The 22,399-nt window shown below is 48.0% G+C and overlaps 1 protein-coding gene across 1 annotated transcript in view; it reads left to right on the forward strand.

The window, feature by feature from the left end:
• The first annotated feature begins 3,122 nt into the window (after window positions 1–3,122).
• Window positions 3,123–22,399, forward strand: part of RGS10 (regulator of G protein signaling 10) — a 41,861-nt gene continuing 22,584 nt past the window's right edge. The window contains exons 1-3 of the mRNA XM_017509090.2: window positions 3,123–3,280; window positions 16,715–16,833; window positions 18,400–18,486. Of these exons, the coding sequence (XP_017364579.1) occupies window positions 3,232–3,280; window positions 16,715–16,833; window positions 18,400–18,486 (255 nt within the window). The 5' untranslated portion in view covers window positions 3,123–3,231. The remainder of the gene's footprint in view (window positions 3,281–16,714; window positions 16,834–18,399; window positions 18,487–22,399) is intronic.

A 22,399-nucleotide genomic window follows, 5' to 3' on the forward strand; every position in this document is an offset into this window, starting at 1 on the left:
TGCTGGGCACTGTGCCAGATGCTTCTTGTTCACTGCTATCAAACACCACTTGCTCAGAGTATAGGTGGCACCTCCTGTTGCCCTGTCCCTTGAGGCTGTGATGTGTTTGAGGACACATCTGGTGTGTCCACACAGCTGGTTGCTGTTTGGTCAGGATTAGTACCTAGGTCTCTTAACTTCAAGTTGGGCACGTATTCACTTTACTATACCTTGTCTGCCTCAGTTGGCCTAGAATAGTCTTGTTATATAAATTCTGGTTATGAGAGGCTCTAAAATGTATTCACAGCTTACCAATTTTTTAAAGTTCTGGTGAACTCCAAAGCCAGTAATCCTTCTGGAATCCTGTGTGATCAGAAGATATCTGAGCTCCTGCTTCTTGCCGGATGTGAACCTCCTTGAACCAAAGGTGAGACCAGCAGGGGAAGAAAGGGACTAAACTGCTCATCCTCTCTTCCCCAAATTTGTTACCGTAGTTTGTCTGTTAAGGTTTAACTTAGGAGGCTAAAGATGGAGGATCACTTGAGAGTCCAGAAGTTAGAAATCAGCCTGGGCAACATAGTGAGAACCTTGCCTGAAAAAAAAAAAAAAAGTTTCAGAAAGTGCGTGCTGGACCTACAGGAGAAATACTATTTGGATGATAAGCACCTTCAATCCAATACAAACCATGGTTGGAACTTAATCTCGATTGTGTGTGTGTGTGTGTGTGTGTGTGTGTGCGTGTGTGTGTGTGTGTGTGTGTGTGTGTTTGGCAAGTTTTAGGAGTTAGGAGGCTTTATACTTTTATACTTGATCTTTTGCACAGTACACTTTGAAAACTGGCTTTTGAATCTTTAGACACTTAAAACAGGTATTTATAGTAATTTAATGAGGACAATCTTTCGATGTCCCAAACAAAAAATTTAAACTGTGTACATTAAACCTTAACTATGCATCTTTTTTTTTTTTTTGAGATGGAGTTTCGCTCTTGTTGCCCAGGCTGGAGTGCACTGGCAAGTGATCTCGGCTTACTGCAACCTCCACCTCCCGGAATGAAGTGATTCTCCTGCCTCAGCCCCCCAAGCAGCTGGGATTATGGGCGCACATCACCATGCCCAGATAATTTTTATATTTTTAGTAGAGATGGGGTTTCATCATGTTAGCCAGGCTGGTCTTGAACTCCTGGCCTCAGGCAATCCACCCTCCTCAGTCTCCCAAAGTGCTGGGATTACAGGCGTGAGCCACAGCACCTGCCTTAACCATGCATCTTAATTTTTGTACTTACTATCCAATGTGCTAACAGGACAGAAAAAATGATTTAAGGCTGTTACAGTTTCCCTTTATTTAAGAGAGGCCTGAGGTTCTTAGCTCAGGAGGGATCCATAGCATATTTTAAGCCACGCCAGTATTTTTCAGGACACGCTAGGGTGGACTTGGCAACTAGCGTAACATTGCACAGCTGTGCCTAACTTTTACCCCTGAGTGCCAGTGCGCTTATTTCCTGCGCTAGGATTACTTGTAATTTGGTCTCGGGAAGTTTTCTGGGTGGGTGCGCTGCACAAATTCCCTTGTTATTGTTATGAGAATGCAGTGACCTCACTTGGATCCAGGACTCTGCCAGCATTTAAAATCCTGCTCTTACGAAAGGTAAAACTCTTGCCTAAATTTAAGTATCACAGCTTGATCCCATTACAATGAGATAGAAGCTCGTCTGGGCCCGGGAGCAGGCCAGCAATAGAAGTTTTAAAATCAGAACTCACCCCGCTGGGTCTAACCCTATTCCTGGCCACCGCGTACCCTTCAGGAGCCTGGAAATCCTCTTTTGGCAGCAGAGGAGGAGAGTGCTTGGAAATGCTCCGAGGAAAACGACTTTTAGAGGGGAATAGTGGGGAGCAAAGCAAGAAGCAGCCACCGGACACACTTGGCGTGGAACTGGGGCTGTGGGGTGGGTAGAGGGACAGTGAGCAGAACTGGTAGCTCAGAATAGAAGATACAAAAGAAAGTGCCAACTAGTGAAAAAAACTGCAAAAGGACGGGGGGATGGGGGGAGGGCGGCTAAGGAACAGTGTAGAAAAATAGCAATTAGTACAGCTAAAAATAAAGACCAATTTAGAGACAAAGCCAGATCCACAAGGAGAAAAATAAAACGCGCCAGAAAGACAATTTCTTGCAAACCAAATGTTCAAGAAAATGGGGGCTAATGGCACCCCCGCTGGAGCTACTCTGCAGAAGAAATGAAATAATAGGAGACCGTGGACCGCGCAGCGCCCAGCAGGTGACGCCCTGGGGGCCCGAGTGGTCCGGCTTGTGGAGCCCGAAGGTCCTGCCGGAGGCTGTGCCCACGTGTCCCCAAAGTTACAGAAGTGTCCCGAGCGCGCGATGTGCGGGACAGGGCACCGCCCCGGGCTGGAACCGGGTGGTGGTGGTGGTGGTGGTGGTGGGGTTCCTGCAGAAATCTCTCAGGTCTCCCAGAGTCCTGGCTCGCGCGCGGCACTGCCGGGGACAGGGCGCCCACCCGCGGCGGCTCGGCTAGCTCAGCGCACAGGCCCTGGGTACGCCCCACCCTCATTCGCTGGGCTGGAAGGCGCAGCGCTCACGAAGTCGGGGAGCAGCCAGGCCCCGGCAGGCGGGGATCCTGGGGTCGAGAGGCAAAGGCCACGGGCCGGGCCACGCTCGGACTCTGCAGAACCGCGAGGCCTCGGCTTCCCGGCCTGTGACCAGGGAAAGGACCCCGCCTGCCATCCCCGAAGTGCCGCTGAGAGCCCCGAAGCGCGGTGAGCCAGCGGCGCTGTGCCCGTTTCTCCCGGGCTGCAGAAGGCGGGAGACCGCGATGGGCGCGGGAGCTCGAAGCTGGGCGGGGCGGGGGCTGCACCTCCGGCGAGGGCCAGCGACCCCGGGACGCGCTAACCGCCTCTGCTGGGCTACTAAGGTCCGGGCGGCCTGGACTCCCTCTGGGCCATTGAGCCCCATCCCGGGCGCAGGGCAGACTCCGGGCCATCAGGGGTCACCCGGGGTCGCCCTGCTCCGCCCGGGCACCCCGGGGCGGAACCGCGAGCGCCCACCAGCGGGGGCGGGCAGGGCGCTCGGAGCGCGCCACGCGGCGTCTGACTGGGAGGAGGGCGGCGGGCGGGGGCCGAGCACTCTGGGGCGGTGCTGAGCCCGCTCCTCCTCCTCGCCCTCCTCCTCCTCGCCTTCCTCCCGCTCAGCCGCCGCGCCGCCGGGCTGCTCCGGCTTCCTCCCTGGGCGCCCGCTGCGATGTTCAACCGCGCCGTGAGCCGGCTGAGCAGGAAGCGGCCGCCGTCAGGTAAGCGGCTCCGGGGACCCGCGGGCTGGGGGTCGCGGCGCCGTGTCGCCTGCCCGGCCTCCTGCCCTCCCTCCTGGGCTCGGGCGCGGCTCGGCTGTACCTCCCAGATGGGAGCCCCGGCCGACCGCCCCACTTCTCTCCGCTCTGTCCCGCACCTCCGCGGTCCCAGCCGCGACGGGAGCGCAGAGCTCCTCCGGGCGCCCCGGGGAGGAAGTTTGGCTGAAAGGGGAACAGCAGCAGTTTTCTTTTTAGTGATAGTCTGGGAGAAAAAGGAGCCCCAAAACATCCCCAAACTTTGGAGGCGGCACTGGCTCCAGATTCCGAAAGCAGAACGGCTCTCGGGCTTCCCCCTCAGTGGCGCTCTCCGCCTCCGCTGCGGGCGTGGGTGGAAGGATGCCCGAACGCCCGGGGAGCACGGCTGGATCTGGGCATCTGACTGGGCGACAGGGCCTGGGACGCCGGGGGCTTCGCTTCTGCCGCGAGGAGCCGAAAGGTGGGGTCTCGAGGGTGGCGGAAACCCAAGATGGGGAAGGGCACCTCTGCCAGCGAAGTTCGGACGTTACAAAAGATTCGCCTTTGCTGTCACTCCGGGCCAGCCTGAGCCACGATCTGGGGCAACTTGATAGGACAAAGGCCCCACGGTGAAGGTGAAGTCATGCCCTTGATTCCGGTCCTCCTACCCTTTTTGCTCATCACAATAGCTACGAGCTGTGCAGGGCTTCGGGTGCGCCAAGCGCCTTGTCCACCGCGTTCGGTGAACTCTCCCTTCATCCCTAGGACAACCCGGTGAGCAAGGAGGGAGCGGAAGCCAGGCACTGTTAGGTGACTTGCCCCATTCACAGCCAGCAGGTGATGGGGAGGCCTTCAGACCCAGTTTCGCCTGACGCTGGAGTTCAGAGGCTTTCCCGGGCTTCCTACGCCAAGATTCACTTCTGCTTGGTGCTCAGAGTTTATACGCGTTGGTGCATTTCCTTTCTGCTCCTGATATTTTATAAGGGACATTGTGGTTTAGAGACTGGGACCAGACTGGCTGGATCCGAATCTCACCTTCACCATATTCACCAGCCGTGGGACCTCTCTGCAGAATGAGGGTCTGCGAAATGGGCATAACAGTAGCTACCCTCCTTTTCAGCACCCAAGTGGAGCCTGTCTTCCATCCATCAAATTTTGCAAATAATTGCATTTAATATGTAGGATTTCATAGGGTTGTTGTAATTATCTTACATTGTTGCCCGTATGTACTAAGTGCTCCATTAGCGTTAGTGGTCATATAAACCTTTTTGTGTTGCATGTGAGTCAAATAATTCCCTTGTGGGTGTTAATGTTAACCATGCGCAGGCCTGTGGAGCCTGCTCAGAGCCTGGACTCGAATTAAACTCTTGGTTCTAACCTTGACTCTGTCATTCAGCAACACTGGGCAAATTACTTGATGTCTCTGGGACTCTGTTTCAATGATGTGCTGGAGCTGGCTAGAACTGGCTAAAAAGCCAGTTGCTAAATATTCAAGAAGGTTGGGAACTGGTTGTTAAACCATAGGTAGCTTGAAAGTAGTTATGATGGGATAGTTACATCATGAAAATCAACAAATGGTAAAAATGAAGGCTTCCCCTTGACTCAGGAGAGCTGATGTACCGGCACACCTCTGAATCACTTTCTCCATCTACAAAGCGGGTTTCATAGAGTTATGGGATTAAATACACAAAACCATATGAAACCCCTAGTAAAATGCGTGGCACATAATAGATGTTTAATAATTATTAGCTTTTCTCCCTTTTGCCTGTTATAAATAGAGCTGCTATGAATAGCCCTGTACATGTTACCTATTACTTTGACAAACAGAACCATTGACACCTGGGAGATAAATGGATTTGGGGTGATTTTGCATGTAGCAGGTTGTACCCCAAAAAGGCTGAAGGCAGTTTTAGGGAATAAATTTTTTCAGGGCAACAAATTTTAAGCCTTATAAAACGTGGTTACATCACTGATAAAAAGGTCAGTCTCAGGCTGGCCGCAGTGGCTCACACCTGTGATGCCAGCATTTTGGGAAACTGAGGCAGGAGAATTGCTTGAGCTCAGGAGTTCCAATAGAACTGGAAAACATGACGAAACCCCATCTCTACAAAATATACAAAAATTAGCCAGGCATGATGGTGCATGCCTGTAGTTCCAGCTCCTTAGAAGGCTGAGGAGGATGACTTGAGCCTGGGAGGTTGAGGCTGCAGTGAGCTTAGATCGTGCTGCTGCACTCCAGCCTGGGTGACAGAGTGAGACCCTGTCTCAAAACAAACAAACAAAGGAAAGATAGAAAGGTCAGCCACTAAACATCATGGTTGGGTACTGGATGCCTCAACTCCAATAGCCTGATTTGCTTTGGAATTGTAGGTGTAAGGTCTGCCCCCATTATGGGAAATAACCTGAGTTCTTGCCTGATTGGTCATCACCACCCAGCCATCGAAAAGAAGCCTAAAGAAAAAGGGGTTATTTTAGCCAGGCACAGTGGCTCATGCCTGTAATCCTAGCACTTTGGGAGGCTGACGCAGGCTGATCACCTGAGGTTAGTAGAGATGGGGTTTCACTGTATTGGCCAGGCTGGTCTCAAACTCCTGACTTCGGGATCCGCTCACCTTGGCCTCCCAAAGTGCTGGGATTACAGGCATGAGCTGCCGCCCCAACCTGAATTATTTTTCTTAAAGAGGCTCCTCAAATTCTCTAAACTTCAGGCCCCGTGAAAGCCGGAGCTGCCCCTGCAGGACCTCTGATTCAGAACTGGCTGTGGCCCTGCCTCCCCCAGCACCTTCTGTTTTACACCTTTCCTACCTTTCAGCAAAATCACACTGGAGACACTGTCTTTCCGGAGGATTTTGAGTTCCTAACCCTCCTTCCAAGGTTCAGAGTGGGGTTTCCTCATTCTCCTTCCAGAGGTTTCTCAAAGTGTGTTCTGCCAGCTGTGTGGGTTCAGGAGAGGCTTGATAAAGTGCAGCTTCTCAGGCCTCGCCGAGGCCCACTGATTCTTCTTGGGGACTGTAGATGGGGCGGGAGGGTAGGCTGCGTCTTCAACAAGCACTCTGGAGAATTCTCAGGCCAGTGAAATGTGAGGATCCCCCAAAGGGATTCCGTCCACTCACTCTGCTTAGTTATCAACCTTGAATTGTTAATAACTGGGATATGCCCATCTGAGATGGGAAGCCAAAGCCACCCCACTCCCCACCCCTGCAGCTGCACCCAGGGGTGACCTCTTAGGGGAATTCCCACCCTGCCAGGCAGGCCTAAGCCGTCCCCTCGGGCCTGTCATACAGGATCCCATTAAACCCTTGGGAACAGTTTGAAGTTTATGGCTGGGCTTGTTTTATTTAAAGATGACAGTTTGCATAGCGATTTAATATCTTTGTTTTAACAACCCCGAAGCAGGGTAGCCTTGGCCACTGGGGAAAATTTCTCTGCAGAACATCACCTGCCCAGGGCTGCAGGGACAGAGGGGTCAGGCCGAGGGGCATTGTTTTCTACAGGTGTGATCAGCGGTGAGCCAGCTGAGCCTCTGGGACCTGTACCTACTCTGGCCACCACCAAGTGCAGCCCATAGCCTGGAGGGTGTGAGGTGCTCACTGTGTTTTATCTGCCTTGGCTGATGTGTATTTGATCTGATGTCTCCTTTCTTCATGGTTGGAAATGTAGATGCCCAGCCAGATGCTTGGCATGGCCACTTCCTAGGGCTTCCTGGGTGAACGGAGTCACTTCCCTCCCTGGGTTGAGTGAGTCCCTGGACGCTGGGCTCTGGGAACCTGCTGCTTAAACTGCACTAAATTTATGCCCCTGAATTTCTTCTGCTTCCCCCAGATAGCTCTCCGCTGCAGCAGCCCTGGGGGTGGCGGCAGGAGCAGAGGGGGCCCCCCTGGCAGGCAGCAGTAGTGGTCCCTTGATAAGAGCTGTCGGGCGGCATCCGCTGGAATGAGACAGCCCTTCGCAGACTTGTGGGGACAAATATCCCTTCCAAGCAAGTTCCCATCTGTCACGGGCCCTGCTAAGCACCCTCAGGTCTGCCTTGCTGCCCTACTGCCTGGTGGGGGGGCCCCTTATCTGACTGAGTCCTTCCCAGTCCCATTTTTCCTGCTCCCTACTCTACCCCTGAAGGGACAGGACAATACCCTCCTGTGCCTTTGCTCCCGCAGGTGTTCTTTGTCCTGCCCCAAAGCCTGGGTCTCCCTGCTCCAGCAGCCCCACCCTGATAGGCCCCGCTGCCTCCCACACTCTGCACTTGACAAAGCAGCTTGCCTGAGCAGGAGGGAACCATTTCGTTTCTCCCTGGAGAGCTGCAGAGGCCACTGAGGGGCAGGGACTTGTCCGGAGCCACCCATTTCAGAAGGGGCAGACCAGAGAACTCAAGCCTTGGACCTAAGTCCACTGCTACCTAAACACAACAGCCATTTAGAGTCTTTGCTAAAATGTGTTTAGAGAATGAATGTGGAGCTGATAACTTTCCTTCCTCCGTCCCTCCCTTTCTCCCATCCTTCTTTTCTCTGGTCAGGACATTAGAAACAAACAAAGCCATCATCAAACACCTTTATCATTTCACACAGAAAAGGACATTTTAACACACCCAATAGTAGGAAAGATATCATCTCAGGTAGAATCTTCTAGAGGTTGTCACTCCTGGGGAGAGACACCGGGCACCTGAGGGACAGCAGTGTGAGGAAGACTCTGTGACACCGCACTCCCTTTTTATGTCCTGAACTGTGCCCCATGTAAAGAAACAGTGATCTGTTTCAAAGCAAAAACAAAACAAGCAACCAAAGACTGTCCTTACTCTACCAGCACAGCTCACTCGGTAAACATTTCCTGGTCTTCCTTCTCGTTTCTTCATGGACCAGTGAGGAAAACTTCCTACCAGCCTGTGGCACTGTGGGCAGGTGGCCACCTGGGAACTCCTGGCCTCCTCTCCTCAATTCTTTTTAAGTTCCGTGAGAAAATGGGCCCCACCTTTCATTTCTGGCATCTTTCTCTGTTTTTCTCTCCAGCCAGACACCCTGGGGTTGAATCCCAGCTCATTCACTTCCTCTTGCTTCTTTGTAGCAAGTTATTTATCCTTGCTGTGCCTCAGTTTCCTGATCTGTAAAATGGGGCCCAACCAACTTCCAAGGATAGTTGCAAAGTTTTGATGTGACATAGTAAGTGCTCAGTAAATGTCAACTATTTTTAATAGCTATTTGTGCTCCATTCTATGCCCTCTGCTCTCAGCCTGGTGCCTGGCTTTGCTCATTCCTTAGAAAATATTTATTACTATAAAACATATACTTGAGTGCCAGACATCATGCTGACCCCAAGGAAGACGCAGCCCTTGCTTTCAGGAAATACGCCATTTACCTGACTGACCCTGGAGGAAAAAGTCACTTACTTTGCCTCAAGGGAGGGTACAGGACAGATTGAGGCCGAATAGGAGAGTGAGGGCAGCTTTATGCGTAAGTGTCAGGCCCCAGAGGACACACAGGGGCTTCTGGAAGTGGAAAAAATCGATGGCGGGGTCTTTGTTTTCAGACTAGGGCCGCTGGGTCATTTTCTTTTTTCTGGCCTTTGCTTAGAAAGTGGAGAGTCTAGGGAGGCTGCAAATAACAGTGTAGCGTTCTTGTTTCCTTCCCTCTGGTAGAAACTGGAAACCAGTGGCCATCTGTTGTTTAGTCCACTTAAAAGAGGATGTTGAGGCTTGTTTTTTCGTTGGACCCAAGGGTGCTCGGGACCCCTCCAGTCTCTGCCTTTCTCACACAAGGTGTCTCTGAGAAGGCAGTGGATTGTCGGACGTGTGGAACTTCTCAGGTGGACCCCAGAGCCTGGAATGTAAGGAATGGCCCTCACCCCCTTTCAATGTCTGCATTTGCCTGTCGACCTGGCCCTGGGTGGGGTGGGGGCTGGGAAGAGTGTGCTGTAAGGACACAGAGGTGCACAGGTGACTTTGGAAGGGCCACCGGGAGCACTTGACTTTCTGTGAGGCCTGAGCCCTCGTGTGAAAACACCACAATGCCCTTTCTGAGCGGAGCCGACCCTTTGCCACCTGCTTTCTTGCTCCTGACTTGGATGCTGGCAATTATAATGATTATTGAAAAACTTTTTTCGCTTTTAACATTATTTCCTGCTAACTGCAGTTCAATCAAATCTCTCCAGCAGGGGAACTGCATGTAGGCAGGTTAGTTATTCTCAGCAGTTAGATACTGGAGCTGATAAACACTTAAATAATATTTAGGTACAATGTTTCCATGGCCCAGTTTCTCTGAAGCCTTGAAGATCACCAGCTGTAACAAAATGACTCTCTGATTCTAAATTGGGAGGACTTTTTAAAAAATGTAATACATTTGATGTGGTATAGGTGACAAGAGGTTTTAAATAAGTTTTGTGGGGTATATATTTTCTTCGAAACTTCATTACAAAGTAGAGTATTTTAAAGTATTTTAAAGAAGTACAATGTGTGTGCACACGTGTGCATGTGAGTTGTACCAAACCACTTTGGAATTTAGAGTTAGTATCTCTGCCTTTTCCTGGACTTGCATGTTTAACAGCCTGTGAGTTTGGGGGAGTACTTAGAGACAGACCTTCTGAGAATGTAAGTTGGCTCTGCTGTTGAGGAAACCGGATAGTAAGATATTACTAAAATATTATTTGACTTGGAGAAGCACAAGATAATTATACAGACCTTCCTGCAGATTAACAGCAGAAATCCATGCTGTGAGCATTCAGCTCTGTTGAGTGTGACAGATGCCTTTTGAGTATGGATTTCCAAGGAATTAATGTCTGGAGAAGGTCTCTGTGAGATATGACATCATAGCATCTATAAATAATGCATCATAAAAGAAGCTGCAAACAACCAGCCCCAGCCATCTGCACCATGATGCTTTACCCATCCTTGAAATAATGGCTTTTACTGAAGCCAGAAGCCACATAGGACAGCATAAGCATAAATGGAAAACGCATATACATTGTGTGTGCTAGATGATTCCACCTGGTTTTATGTGACTTTTTTTATTTTTTATTTTTTCTGCATGGATTGGACTCTTACCCAGTTTTTTCTGTTTTTTGTTAGTTAGTTTGTTTGTTTTGTTTCGTTTTTAGTATTTTTTTCGCCCAAAAGTGTGATTGTTATTGGTTTCTTAAAGGCTGTTGTGTTCTGGTCTCTGTGAGTGTAAAGATCAGCAGATATAAAAACTAAAAATGGCAATAGAGCCTTTGGTAAAGAGCATGTACTCTGGAGCAGGAGTGCCTGGGTTTGGGCAATGATTTCCCGTTTTCTAGCTGGGACCCTTATAAGTTACTGTGCCTCAGTTTCTTCATCTGCAAAGTGGGGATAATACTAACCAAATCAGTAGGTTATTGTGAGAACTGAATGATTTAATTCAGGTAAAAGCTTGAAATAGTATCTAGCACATTGTAAATCATTTGCAAGTTTTGTTTTTGTTTTTTTTTAAACAGATTCTTGTTCTGTTGTCTAGGCTGGAGTGCAGTGGTGTGATGATCTCAGCTCACTACAATCTCTGACTCCTGGGTTCAAGTGATTCTCCTGCCTCAGCCTCCCGAGAAGCTGGGGATTACAGGAGTTCACCATCACACCCGGCTAATTTTTGTACTTTTAAAACTGTGTTTAGTAGAAACACAGTTTTGCCATGTTGTCCAGGCTGGTCTTGAATGCCTGGCCTCAAGTGATCCACCCACCTCGGCCTCCCAAAGTGCTGGGATTACAGGTGTGAGCCACCATGCCTGGCCCATTTGCAAGTATTAACCATTAATATTAGCTAATGATAGATTAATCTGAAAATAAATTTGCTGAAAAATACATATTTTGCGTGTGAAAAATTTGAAGATCTAAAATGATTTAAAAAGCCCAGAAGCTGGCTGGGTACAGTGGCTCATGCCTGTAATCCCAGCATTTTGGGAGGCCAAGGTGGGTGGATCACAAAGTCAGGCATTTGAGACCAGTCTGGCCAACATAGTGAAACCCTGTCTCTACTAAAAATACAAAAAATTAACCGGGTGTGTTGGCATATACCTGTAATCCTAGCTACTTGGGAGGCTGAGGCAGGAGAATTGCTTGAACCTGGGACGTGGAGGTTGCATTGAGCCGATATGGTGCCACTATACTCCAGCCCGGGTGACAGTGAGAGACTGCATCTCAAAAAAAGAAAGAAGAAAGAAAGAGACAGAGAGAGAGAGAGAGAGAGAAAGAAAAAGAGAAAGAAAGAGCCCAGGAGCTAAGAAAACAAAGAACACTAAAAACTTGTATTCATTGCAAAAACATTTTACAGCTGGAATAAACAATGACAACAAAAATAAAACTGAACCTGACAAAATTGAAACAAACAAATATCACAAGCAGGTCTTCCCTCGCTGGAGAGATTGTAAAGGTACTGGAGAACACGCTTGACATATTTTTCCGCCTATGCATTCCAATCCTGCTTTCTTGTGTAATCTGTCTAAAATGGAAACTTTTATCAATGAAAAGGGATAGAAGAGTATTGGAACTTTGTGGATCCAAGTGCCAGAAGTTGGGCAGCTGGGAAATCTTGGTTTTGCTTTATTCTTAAGTTCAGAAATAATCCTGTTTTGCTATTAAGAAAAGTTATTTCTTCTAACATCACTGGACTGGCTGTAACATTCATTTATTCATTCAATTTATTTTAACCTGCTTCCCCGTCCCCCTTGGAGTAACATTTTTTTCATGACTCTTTTTTTTTTTGAGACAGGGTCTGGCTCTGTTACCCAGGCTGGAGCATAGTGGCGCAAGATTGGCTCACTGTAGTTTCTGCTTCCTGGGCTCCAGTGATCCTCCCTCCTCAGCCTCCTGAGTAGCTGGGACTGCAGGCCCATACCACCATGCGTGGCTTTTGTTGTTGTTGTTTGTTTGCTTTTTGAGATGGAGTCTTGCTCTGTCACCCAGGCTGGAGTACCATGACATGATCTTGGCTCACTGAATCCTCCGCCTCCTGGGTTCAAGCAATTCTCCTGCTTTAGCCTCCCGAGTAGCTGGCATGCACTAACTCTGTCTCTATTAAAAATACAAAAAAATCATGCCCTAATTTTTTATATTTTTAAGAGAGACAGAGTTTCACCATGTTGGCCAGGCTGGTCTCAAACTCCTGACCTTTTGATCTGCCTGCCTAGGCCTCCCAAAGTGCTGGGATTACAAGCATGAGCCACCATGCCCAGCATAATTTTTGTATTTTTTGTGGAGATGGGATTTCGCCATGTTTCCTAGGCTGGTATTGAACTCCTGAGCTCAAGCAATCTGCCCACTTTGGCCTCCCGAAGTGCTGGAATTACAGGCATGAGCCACCATGCCCAGCAGGTTGCAACATTTAAAGTGAACTGAGATGGCTTAGGAATTCATAACTTAGTGCATTTCCTGAGCAGGGCACCCTGAGTAGCGGAAGTACCCTCAGTCTAAGGGCTATCCCTGTCTGCTCAGTGACATTGGATGCTGGGGACAGTGACTTAGAAAAGAGAGATACTACCCAGTGAGTAGAGTTTGCAAATGCTGTCTCATCAAGATCTGCCTATACTGATGTCAATCAAGATGGATTTTAAAAGGGTGGGGTGCAATAGCCAAAAGCCTTAATCAAACTTGAAAGACAATCAGGAAGTCTTAGAAAAATTCACACCATTTCTGGAGAAGAAAACTTATGACAGATAGAGAGTAGGTATCTCGGATAGAAGGATCTTACATGCCACTTATGGGGACAGAAGGTGGGCAAAAAGGCAAGAAGGAATTTCTCTTTACCTAGGGCACCAAAGCCAGAAAACCAATACCCACGGCTATAAAGAACAGCCCCATCTTGGTGTACTTTCTGAGCCGTCACTGAAAATTCCATGCTCTTCTGTAATAGTGTTGGTTGTAAATGTATTTCATGACATATGATGCAAGGGAGATGACAGCCCAGGAGACAATGGAATGGAAGGCTCACTGGTTTTCTGTGTTCCCAGGCACCCTGGGATGCTGTAGACGGGGCCCTGGTGAGGACAGGTGACCTCCCGCATAGGGCCCAGTATTGCTTCCATCCAGTGATTCATTAGCTGCATCATCTGGATAGGTCATTTTATCTTCTGAATTCTTGCTTCCCAGTCTATAAAATAAGGTCGTGGGGGAGGTGGGGCTGGACCACATTAGTGTGTTTTCAGTTATAAAACTTTTTGTTCAAATGAAAACAGACATATAAACCTAATATGCAAAAATAATTAGAGTATAAAATAAAGGGTGAGGGGTTAGTGACTGTCTAACAGTGAGGTCAGCTGTTTTAACTCTCAGACACTCTGTTGGCTAAATGGTAATCTAATGTGTGTATTTATTTGCAAGACAGCATGGTGGTGAAACCCAACCATGGTCTGGTTTATTATGGAAAAGAATGTCAAGAGTTTTGGAATCCTTTCAGAACAAGGCTGAAAACTTATGGCCAAAGTGGTTCTGCCATGGCAAGAGAAATTTGCAGCTGCCTAGATTGTTCCTGGAACAGTGAACTTGTGTCTCTATATTTGTTTACTTAAGAGAAAATCTGCTGGGGAAATGGAGTAAACTGTCAAACTGTATTCTCTGGGCAAAGAGCAGAAGAGTAATTTACTGGAATGCTTGCCAGAATGAACCCTGCTGCAGAAATTTCTTGTAATAATGATCTTTTAATTGAATTTATACTTTGTTGGAAAGAAACTCAGTGTTCAGGAGTTTGCCACTGCAGCATTTACAAAGAGAACAGGGAACTAATTTAATATCCATGAACTGAAGAGTCACTTTAGAAAAGCATCAACTCCATTTGGTGATGTGTTCAAGTGAGTTTGCTTCATGGTTAAAGGAAAGGATTTCCTTTCCCTTGTCCCAAATAAATCTCTTACGTACTCCATCACCAATGAGCATTGAAGCACAGTCCCTGCTGGGTTTCTGGGTTTCTGATTTATTGATGATTGATTGATTGATTGAGACAGGATCTTGCTCTGTCATCCAGGCTGGAATACAGTGGCACAATCATGGATCACTGCAGCCTTGACCTCCTGGGCTCAAGCTATCCTTCCGCCTCAGTCTGTCAAATAACTGGGACTAAAGGAGCCCAGCTATTTGACAGACTGACTATTTGCATGCCCCTATACCCAGCTAAGTTTTTAATTTTTTGTACACACAGGATTTCACTATGTTTCCCAGGCTGGTCTCAAATACCTGCTCAAGTGACCTGCCCACCTGGGCCTCCCAAAGTGCTAGGGTTATGGGTGTGAACCACCGTGCCCAGCCTAGTTTTAAAATATTTTATAGAGATGAGGTCCCAGTATGTTGCCCAGGGGCTGGTCTTGAACTCCTGAGATCAAGCCATCCTCCTACCTCAGCCTTCCAAAATGTTTGAATTACAGGCGTGAGCCACTGTATCCAGCTGGCCTGGTTCTACTTTATTTTATTTAGCCCATGTCATCCGGTGAATGTCTGAAATCTAGGTAGTGTCCCCAGGTGCTTGGATTCCGAGTCCCAGGGGATCAAGAAATCAACTTGTATTTTGACCCCTCATAGAACATCAGAGATCATAGGAGCTGTTAATATTAAGTAAGTCCAGTGTGCTCTGATACAGATTTTCCCCAAAAACATTTTTAGCTGTGTGGCCCCCTAGCTATTTGCAGCAATTAATATTTATGAGACTTTATTTTTAAAAAGTGTCATTTAAAAGTGATTTACTTTGCTGATTTTTTTTCCTTGGTGGGGATGGAGTCTCGCTCTGTCACCAGGCTGGAGTGCAGTGGCATCATCTCAGCTCACTGCAACCTCTGCCTCCCAGGTTCAAGTGATTCTCCTGCCTCAGCCTCCCAAGTAGCCGGGACTACAGGTACACACCACCACACCTAACTAATTTTTGTATTTTTAGTAGAGATGAGGTTTTACCATGTTGGCCAGGCTGGTCTCAAACTCCTGACTTCAGGTGATCCACCCGCCTCAGCCTCGCAAAGTGCTAGGATTACAGGTGTGAGCCACTGCACCCAGCCTATAAATGATATTTAATGCAGTGTTTTGTTTGTTTTCCAAGATGGAGTCTTGCTCTGTTGCCCAGGCTGGAGTGCAGTGGCACGATCTCTGCTCACTGCAACCTCTGCCTCCCAGGTTCAAGCAATTCTCCTGCCTCAGCCCCCCAAGTACCTGGGATTACAGGTGCCCACCACCATGCCCAGCTAATTTTTGTATTTTTAGTAGAAATGGGATTTCACCATGTTGGCCAAGCTGATCTCGAACTCCTGACCTAGTGATCTGACCTCCTCAGCCTCCCAAAGTGCTGGGATTATGGGCATTAGCCACCATGCCCAGCCAGTGCAGTGTTTTAAAAGATCAAAATTAATGCAAAAACATCCATGATGAACAAAATATCTGAAGTTTAAATAAAGTCAGGGAAAGTAACAGTGATGCTAAGCCATATTGGAGCCTGAAGCAAAAGGAAAAATCAGTATAACCAATCCTGTCTTTATTTAAAATTTGGGTATTTTGGCCTGGCGCAGTGGCTCACACCTGTAACCCCAGGATTTTGGGAAGCTGAGGTGGGTCGATCACGAGGTCAGGAATTCAAGACCAGCCTGATCAACATGGTGAAATCTCGTCTCTTCTAAAAATACAAAAATTAGCCGGGTGTGGTGGCACACAACTGTAATTCCAGCTACTTGGGAGACTGAGGCAGGAGAATTGCTTGAACCTGGGAGGCGGAAGTTGCACTGGGCCCAGATCATATCAGTGCATTTCAGCCTGAGGAACAAAGGGAGACTCTGTCAAAAAAAAAAAAAAAAAAAAAAAAAAGGGCATTGTTTTCATTGTGGATTTTTCAGCATAAATCTTGATTTAAAAAAAAAATGTTGCCTGAAATGATCATTTATCTTGATGCCTGGATATTCTGGCAACCCTCTGACATTTTGCCCCATCACCTGAATCCTATCCTGCAAAGAGTTTTTAAATCCCTGTGCCAGGTAGTGAGCTAGGTGCTGGAGATGCAAGATGAGGACACACAGGAGGCTTCAGACTAGTGGGAGTTAGTCATGTCAATTGTCACAGCATAGCACCGTCATTGCACGGCTGTGCACAAAGTGCCATGGGGAAGCAGTTGCTGTTGAGTCAAGGTTCTCTGGGAGGTGGATTTGAGTGAGACTTGAGGGCTATATCCAAACTGGTCAGTGGACACAAGAGTAGGGGAAGGATTTGGTTGGAAATGGCAGGTCCCTTTATCACCTCGAGCCTCAGTTTACCCCATCTATGAAATGGAGGAAATAGTAGTGCTTGCCTTACAGGGTGGTGTGACAAGAACGAGTCCATCGTGTTAAGCACCTAGAACAGAGCCTGGCACATAACTTGGCGTACGTCAGCTGTGATGGCAATGACAGTGCTGGCTATTGCATGCAGATTTCTTAAAATGACAGTGTTCTTTTGGCCACATATACAGTCTAAGCTTTGCTTTGCAGACATCCACGACAGCGATGGCAGTTCTAGCAGCAGCCACCAGAGCCTCAAGAGCACAGCCAAATGGGCGGCATCCCTGGAGAATCTCCTGGAGGACCCAGAAGGCGTGAAAAGATTTAGGGTTTGTCTTTTTCGTTGCTAATCGGGATAGATGCAGTACGTGTGTAAGTTTAGTTGCATGCAGGGGAGAAATAGGCAGTTCAGCATTGTCTATCAGCTTAGCACTCTCTATGCCAGCTCGAGAGATCAGTACTGTCTATCCCAGCTTGAGGGTGAGACTTTGTCATCTGTCATGACCGTGTTGGCAACGCTGTCACAGATAGTCCTGGACAGATACCGAGGGGCATGAGCTGCCTGTGTCTGGTTTTTGTGTAGTGAGGTGGGAGGGGATGCAGGGTGTGGGGAGAAGATACTTGCCCATTGGTGGAGTTTGTATGAGGGATTCCCAGCTCTGGGTATCTCTGATGTGAAGGCATGTTCACTTGTGCTTGGGGGATTCTCAGAATGCATTGTGGACAGGGTGAGAGAGGCTGCCAATGTGAACTTGGTGAAGGGACCTCCGAGAGCAGGGCTGATGGATGGAGAACTGTCAATGCCACTTAGAAATAACTTTTCCCCGGCTGGGCATGGTGGCACACTCCTGTAATCCCAGCACATTGTGAGACTGAGGCAGGCAGATCACAAGGTCAGGAGTTCAAGACCAGCCTGCCAATATGACGAAACCTGTCTCTACTAAAACAAAAATTCGTCAGGTATGATGGTGGGTGCCTGTAATCCCAGCTAGTCAGGAGGCTGAGGCAGGGATCACTCGAACCCAGGAGGCAGAGGTTGCAGTGAGCCAAGATTGCACCACTGCATTCCAGCCTGGGCGACAGAGCAAGACTCTGTCTAAAAAATAAATAAATAAATAAATAAATAAATAAATAAATAAATAAAAAGAAAGAAAGAAAGAAAGAAAGAAAGAAATAACTTTTCTGACCAGCAGAAGCCCCTGATGCCAGCTGGAGGACCACATGTGAATTTTGAGAATGAGTCCCAATCACTTCTGTCTTTAAGTCTTGGATCAGGAATAGGATGAGTCCTCATGCAGTGGACCCCTGTTAGGGCTCCCAGCGGGGAGTGGCAGGTGGTGCTAGATTTCTAGTTCCTGGTCGCCAGGCCACTGTGAGCAGTGTTTGCAACCCAGGAGATCTCTGCTCAGCAGAGTAGCTGGCTGTGCCACGGACTGCCCAATATCTGCCAAAAGAAAACACACATACCTCCAACTTAAAATAGTTTTTATCATGGTGCTTTAGACATGCTTCATGTGTTTTCTTTTCTTTTGTTTAAAAAAAAGAGCCTGATTTTAGAGGAATGTACTTTGTTTAAACACTGTCTGGAAGGAACCAATATATCTTCCACTTTAATTTACTTTTTGGTAATTTATTGTCAGTTTAGAAATATGAGTAGATTCCTGCTTCATCTGTACTCTTTGTTACAATTTCAAACCATTAAAGTCAAATGAACATGAAATTCTAGCTTTAACATTAAATATATGCATTTGTTTTTGAGAGTGGAGTTTTCCAAGAGTAATTGAACCATGTTCCTCTGTTGAATTTTGCCATATCAGTCTTTGAAGGGAAATGCCATTTGTTTCATTTTTTAAAAATGTGGAATACTGTGTAACTCTTTTTCTTTGTATCCACAGGAATTTTTAAAAAAGGAGTTCAGTGAAGAAAACGTTTTGTTTTGGCTAGCATGTGAAGATTTTAAGAAAATGCAAGATAGGAAGCAGGTATTTCCTCCACTCTGTAATCAATTTCTTGACAATTTTTTTCCATTTCCTTATAAAGTTACAACTGCCTTTCCAATAGATTCTGAAATTGCCTAAAGAAACCTGATTCACGTTAGTTTTGGGGGAAGATGTAAGCTTCAGATTAGGTATCTTGTGTTGATCAAATATTAATCTTTTTATTTTTTATTTTTTTGAGACAAAGTCTCGCTTTTTCACTAGGCTGGAGTGCAGTGGCATAATCTTGGCTAACTCCAACCTCTGCCTCCTGAGTTTAAGTGATTCTCCTACCTCAGCCTCCCGAGTAGCTGGGACTACAGGCATGCCCCACTATGCCCAGCTAATTTTTGTACTTTTAGTAGAGATGGGGTTTCACTATGTTGGCCAGGATGGTCTCAATCTCTTGACCCTGTGATCTGCCTGCCTTAACCTCCCAAAGTGTTGGGATTACAGGTGTCAGCCACTGTGCCCAGCCTTTTTTTTTTGAGATGGAGTCTTGCTCTGTCACCAGGCTTGATTGTAGTGGCACAATCTTGGCTCACTGCAACCTTCACCTCCTGGGTTCAAGCGATTCTCCTGCTTCAGCCTTCTGAGTAGATGTGACTACAGGCGCACACAACCACACCCAGCTGTTTTGATATTTTTAGGAGAGACGGGGTTTTACCATGTTGGCCAGGATGGTCTCGATCTCTTGACCTTGTGATTTACCCACCTCGGCCTCCCAAAGTGCTGAGATTACAGGTGTGAGCCACTGCGCCCAGCCCATTAATCATTTTTAAAAGGATGAGTTAATCCATTTTTAAATGGAGCTGTTCAAATGGACCAATATTTAAAATAAAAATAACTACTTATGTCATTTAGAGTTTCTCATACCGTTTTTTTTCTTCATGAATAAGTTATGAGGATGTTTCCCCCAGAGATTGACATGTTAGCATTTTTGGACGTGGTAAAACAATACGCAGATGTATAAGGATAAAAGCACAAGGTGCAACAGAGGGATTGTCGATTATTCAATATACCATTCTGAGCGTCCCATAGTTGGCGAGCATCCTGCATAGAAAGTCTGTGACTGTTCTCCTGGGTAGATGTGTCCTCTTTGCCTTCATTCCCAATGTTAGCTGTTGGGTCTAAGGGAGGTAGATGAGATTATGGGGAAGGAGGCCCGTGCCCTGGGTGGGTTTATGAGGCCTGGCCCTGTATCTTTCTAAGAGCTGCTGGCTAAATGTCTGCAGGAGCCAGTAAGTCATGTGAATGAAGGAGGCTCCTGGTGTGAGGCTGGAGGGAGTGGTGGGGATTGGGGCCAACTGAGGACAGCCTGTTTGCTTGCACAGGCTGTGGCTGGTGGTTTAGGGCCTGTGGCTGTCTGGGCTTCCCCTGCTTCAGGTTCTGTCTCCACCAACTCACTAACAGCAATCTCCTAGATCTTTGCTTGCCCTGGGACCCTGATGGCCTTTCTTCCCAATGCACCTCTTCTATTCTACCTAGGGCTGCCTGTTTTTCTAAAGAAGCTAGACATTTGGATCCTTATGTGAAATCAAGATGATTTTTAAATGTTGGAACTCATTTTAAAAAATTTAAACCCTTGCCTGCCAAACAAAACATACCCATGGGCAGATGCGGCTTGTGGGTTGCCAGTTTTTGAGACTTCGTCTCCAAAAGCTGGAATCCATGGGCCAGGAGCTATGAAGTGTTTGCAGACAACTGCTTGGAAAATGTACATCATGGGTTTATTCAACGGCTTTTCTGGGCGCAGACACACATCCCCCCAGATGGCACAGTGCGACCTTTTCTCCACCACCTTCCTCTCCGGAGGTGGCAAGGGAGGATTCTAAGATGGAGTCTCTTTGGCTTGAACTTCCCAGGCCCGCCTGAAAAGCCACTGCTGGGTGTGACCCTCGGATTTTGCTTTCTGGCTTTTTCTCTCTTCTGGGTGAACTTGGCCGGAGCCTCCTGGGTGGAGAGGGGGCCTCAGGGGAAGGTGAGAAGCAGGTGGTGGGGGATGCTTTGGAATGTTAGGATTCAGGCTAAGGACCTTCAGAACAGGAGTCTCCCTGTTGTCCTTTGTCCCCAGCACCGAGGACAGGGCCCGGGGACCATCATCGATAAATGGTAGACTGTGCAACTACTGCGACCAGACTCACCGTAAAATCCTAGCTCAGAGTCAGGCAAGCAAACAGATGTCCATTCCCCTGGCTTCTTCTTTTGACTATTAGAGGTAGGAGAGGCCTGTGGGTGGGCCGGCCCACACTTGCAGTGCAACAAGGAAGTGAGGTCCCCGCAGCATGGCAGAGCTAGGACGTGAACCGCCCCCCTGAGGTCACCTGTTGTTCCCTGCACACCATACTGCTCTGTGCCTCCATTCAGCTGAACTCCCTGAATCTTTGTGAAGTGCCTGGTTGATGAGCAGGAGGCAGCCCAGGGACAGGACAGGTGAGCAGCGCCAAGGAAGGGCGCCTGGAGGGAGCAAGCCTATGCAAGTGCTATGATGGGTGTAGAGATGGGAAGTGCATGTGTTGTGGGAGCAAGGCGAGGGCAACAGGGAGGGATCCAGGGGAAATGGCTTTTTAGCTGAGACTTGGCATTGAGATGGGAGGGCGTTCCTGGGAGCAGGGACAGTGTGTGGGCAGGCAGGGCTGGCGAGAAAAGCTGAGGGAAGACCAGAAGGAATGAGTGGCATGTTTGAGGGGGAGGCTGCTGTGCTGTGCTTCAGGCTGGCAGGGAAGCCACACCTGGGAACTTGGGTGCCAAGGTGAGCAGGGCTGGAAAAGCCCTGCAGGACTTTAATGGGGTGGTTGGGAGGATGGGGTCGAACTTCCGACGTGCCTCCTCCAGCCTTTCAGGTCAGGCAGGTCTGGTGTTGGGTTGCCCTGCCCTGTCCATATCCTACAGAGAGAGCTTCAGAACGGGCAGCCCCTTTCCATGCCTGTACCCTGACACATCCAGCATAGGACTTCTTTTCTTTTCTCTTCTTCTTTTTCTTCTACTTCTTTTTTTATTTTATTTTGTTATTTTTTTTTTGAGACAGGGCCTTCAGACTGGAGTGCAGTTCCACGATCTTGGCTCACTGCAGCCTCCAACTCCTGGGTTCAAGTGATCCTTCTGCCTCAGCCTCCTAAATAGCTGGGATTACAAGTGTGTACTACCATGCTTGGCTAATTTTTGTATTTTTTGTAGAGACGGGGTTTCACCATGTTGGCCAGGCTGGTCTTGAACTCCTGATCTCAAGTGATCTGCCTGTCTTGGCCTTCCAAAGTGCTGGGATTGCAAGTGTAAGCCACTGCGCCCGGCCCAGCTTAGACTTCTCTAGAAAGTCTATGTCCTTAAGCCTGGAATGCAACTGGCAATTGCTTTGGTGCAGTGAATGCCACCGTCCCCTGTCACTGCCTGAGAATGCAGATTGGGTGGAGGCATTGGTGATACCTGGGGTGTTTGTCCTGGAGTGTCTGGGCCCCAATGTGAGTCATCATTCCCATTAGAAGATGCAGGGATATGATCTGAGTAGTTAAGCAGCCGCTTGCCCGAGGCTGGGCACAGTGGCTCACGCCTGTAATTCTAGCACTTTGGGAAGTCAAGGTGGTTGGATCACTTGAGCCCAGGAGTTCGAAATCAGCCTGGGCAACATGGTGAGACCTTGTCTCTACAAACAAATACAAAAAAAAAAAAAATTAACTAGATATGATGGTGTGCACCTGTAGTTGCCTGGGGTGATTGAGGCTGCAGTGAGCCATGATCATGCCACTGCACTCCAGCCTGGGTGACAGAGTAAGACCCTGTCTCAAAAGAAAAAAAAAAAAAAGAATTCAGAGCCACATTTCTGATGCCAGGCATCTCCTAGTGAGTCCTGCTGCCTGGGAAGTAAAACCTGGGAGTAAGCTCTAAATTACTAATTTACAAAAGTCAGGGGGGCGGGGAACAT

Source organism: Cebus imitator, unplaced genomic scaffold, assembly GCF_001604975.1.
Source record: "Cebus imitator isolate Cc_AM_T3 unplaced genomic scaffold, Cebus_imitator-1.0 Scaffold406, whole genome shotgun sequence".
NCBI lineage: Eukaryota > Metazoa > Chordata > Mammalia > Primates > Cebidae > Cebus > Cebus imitator.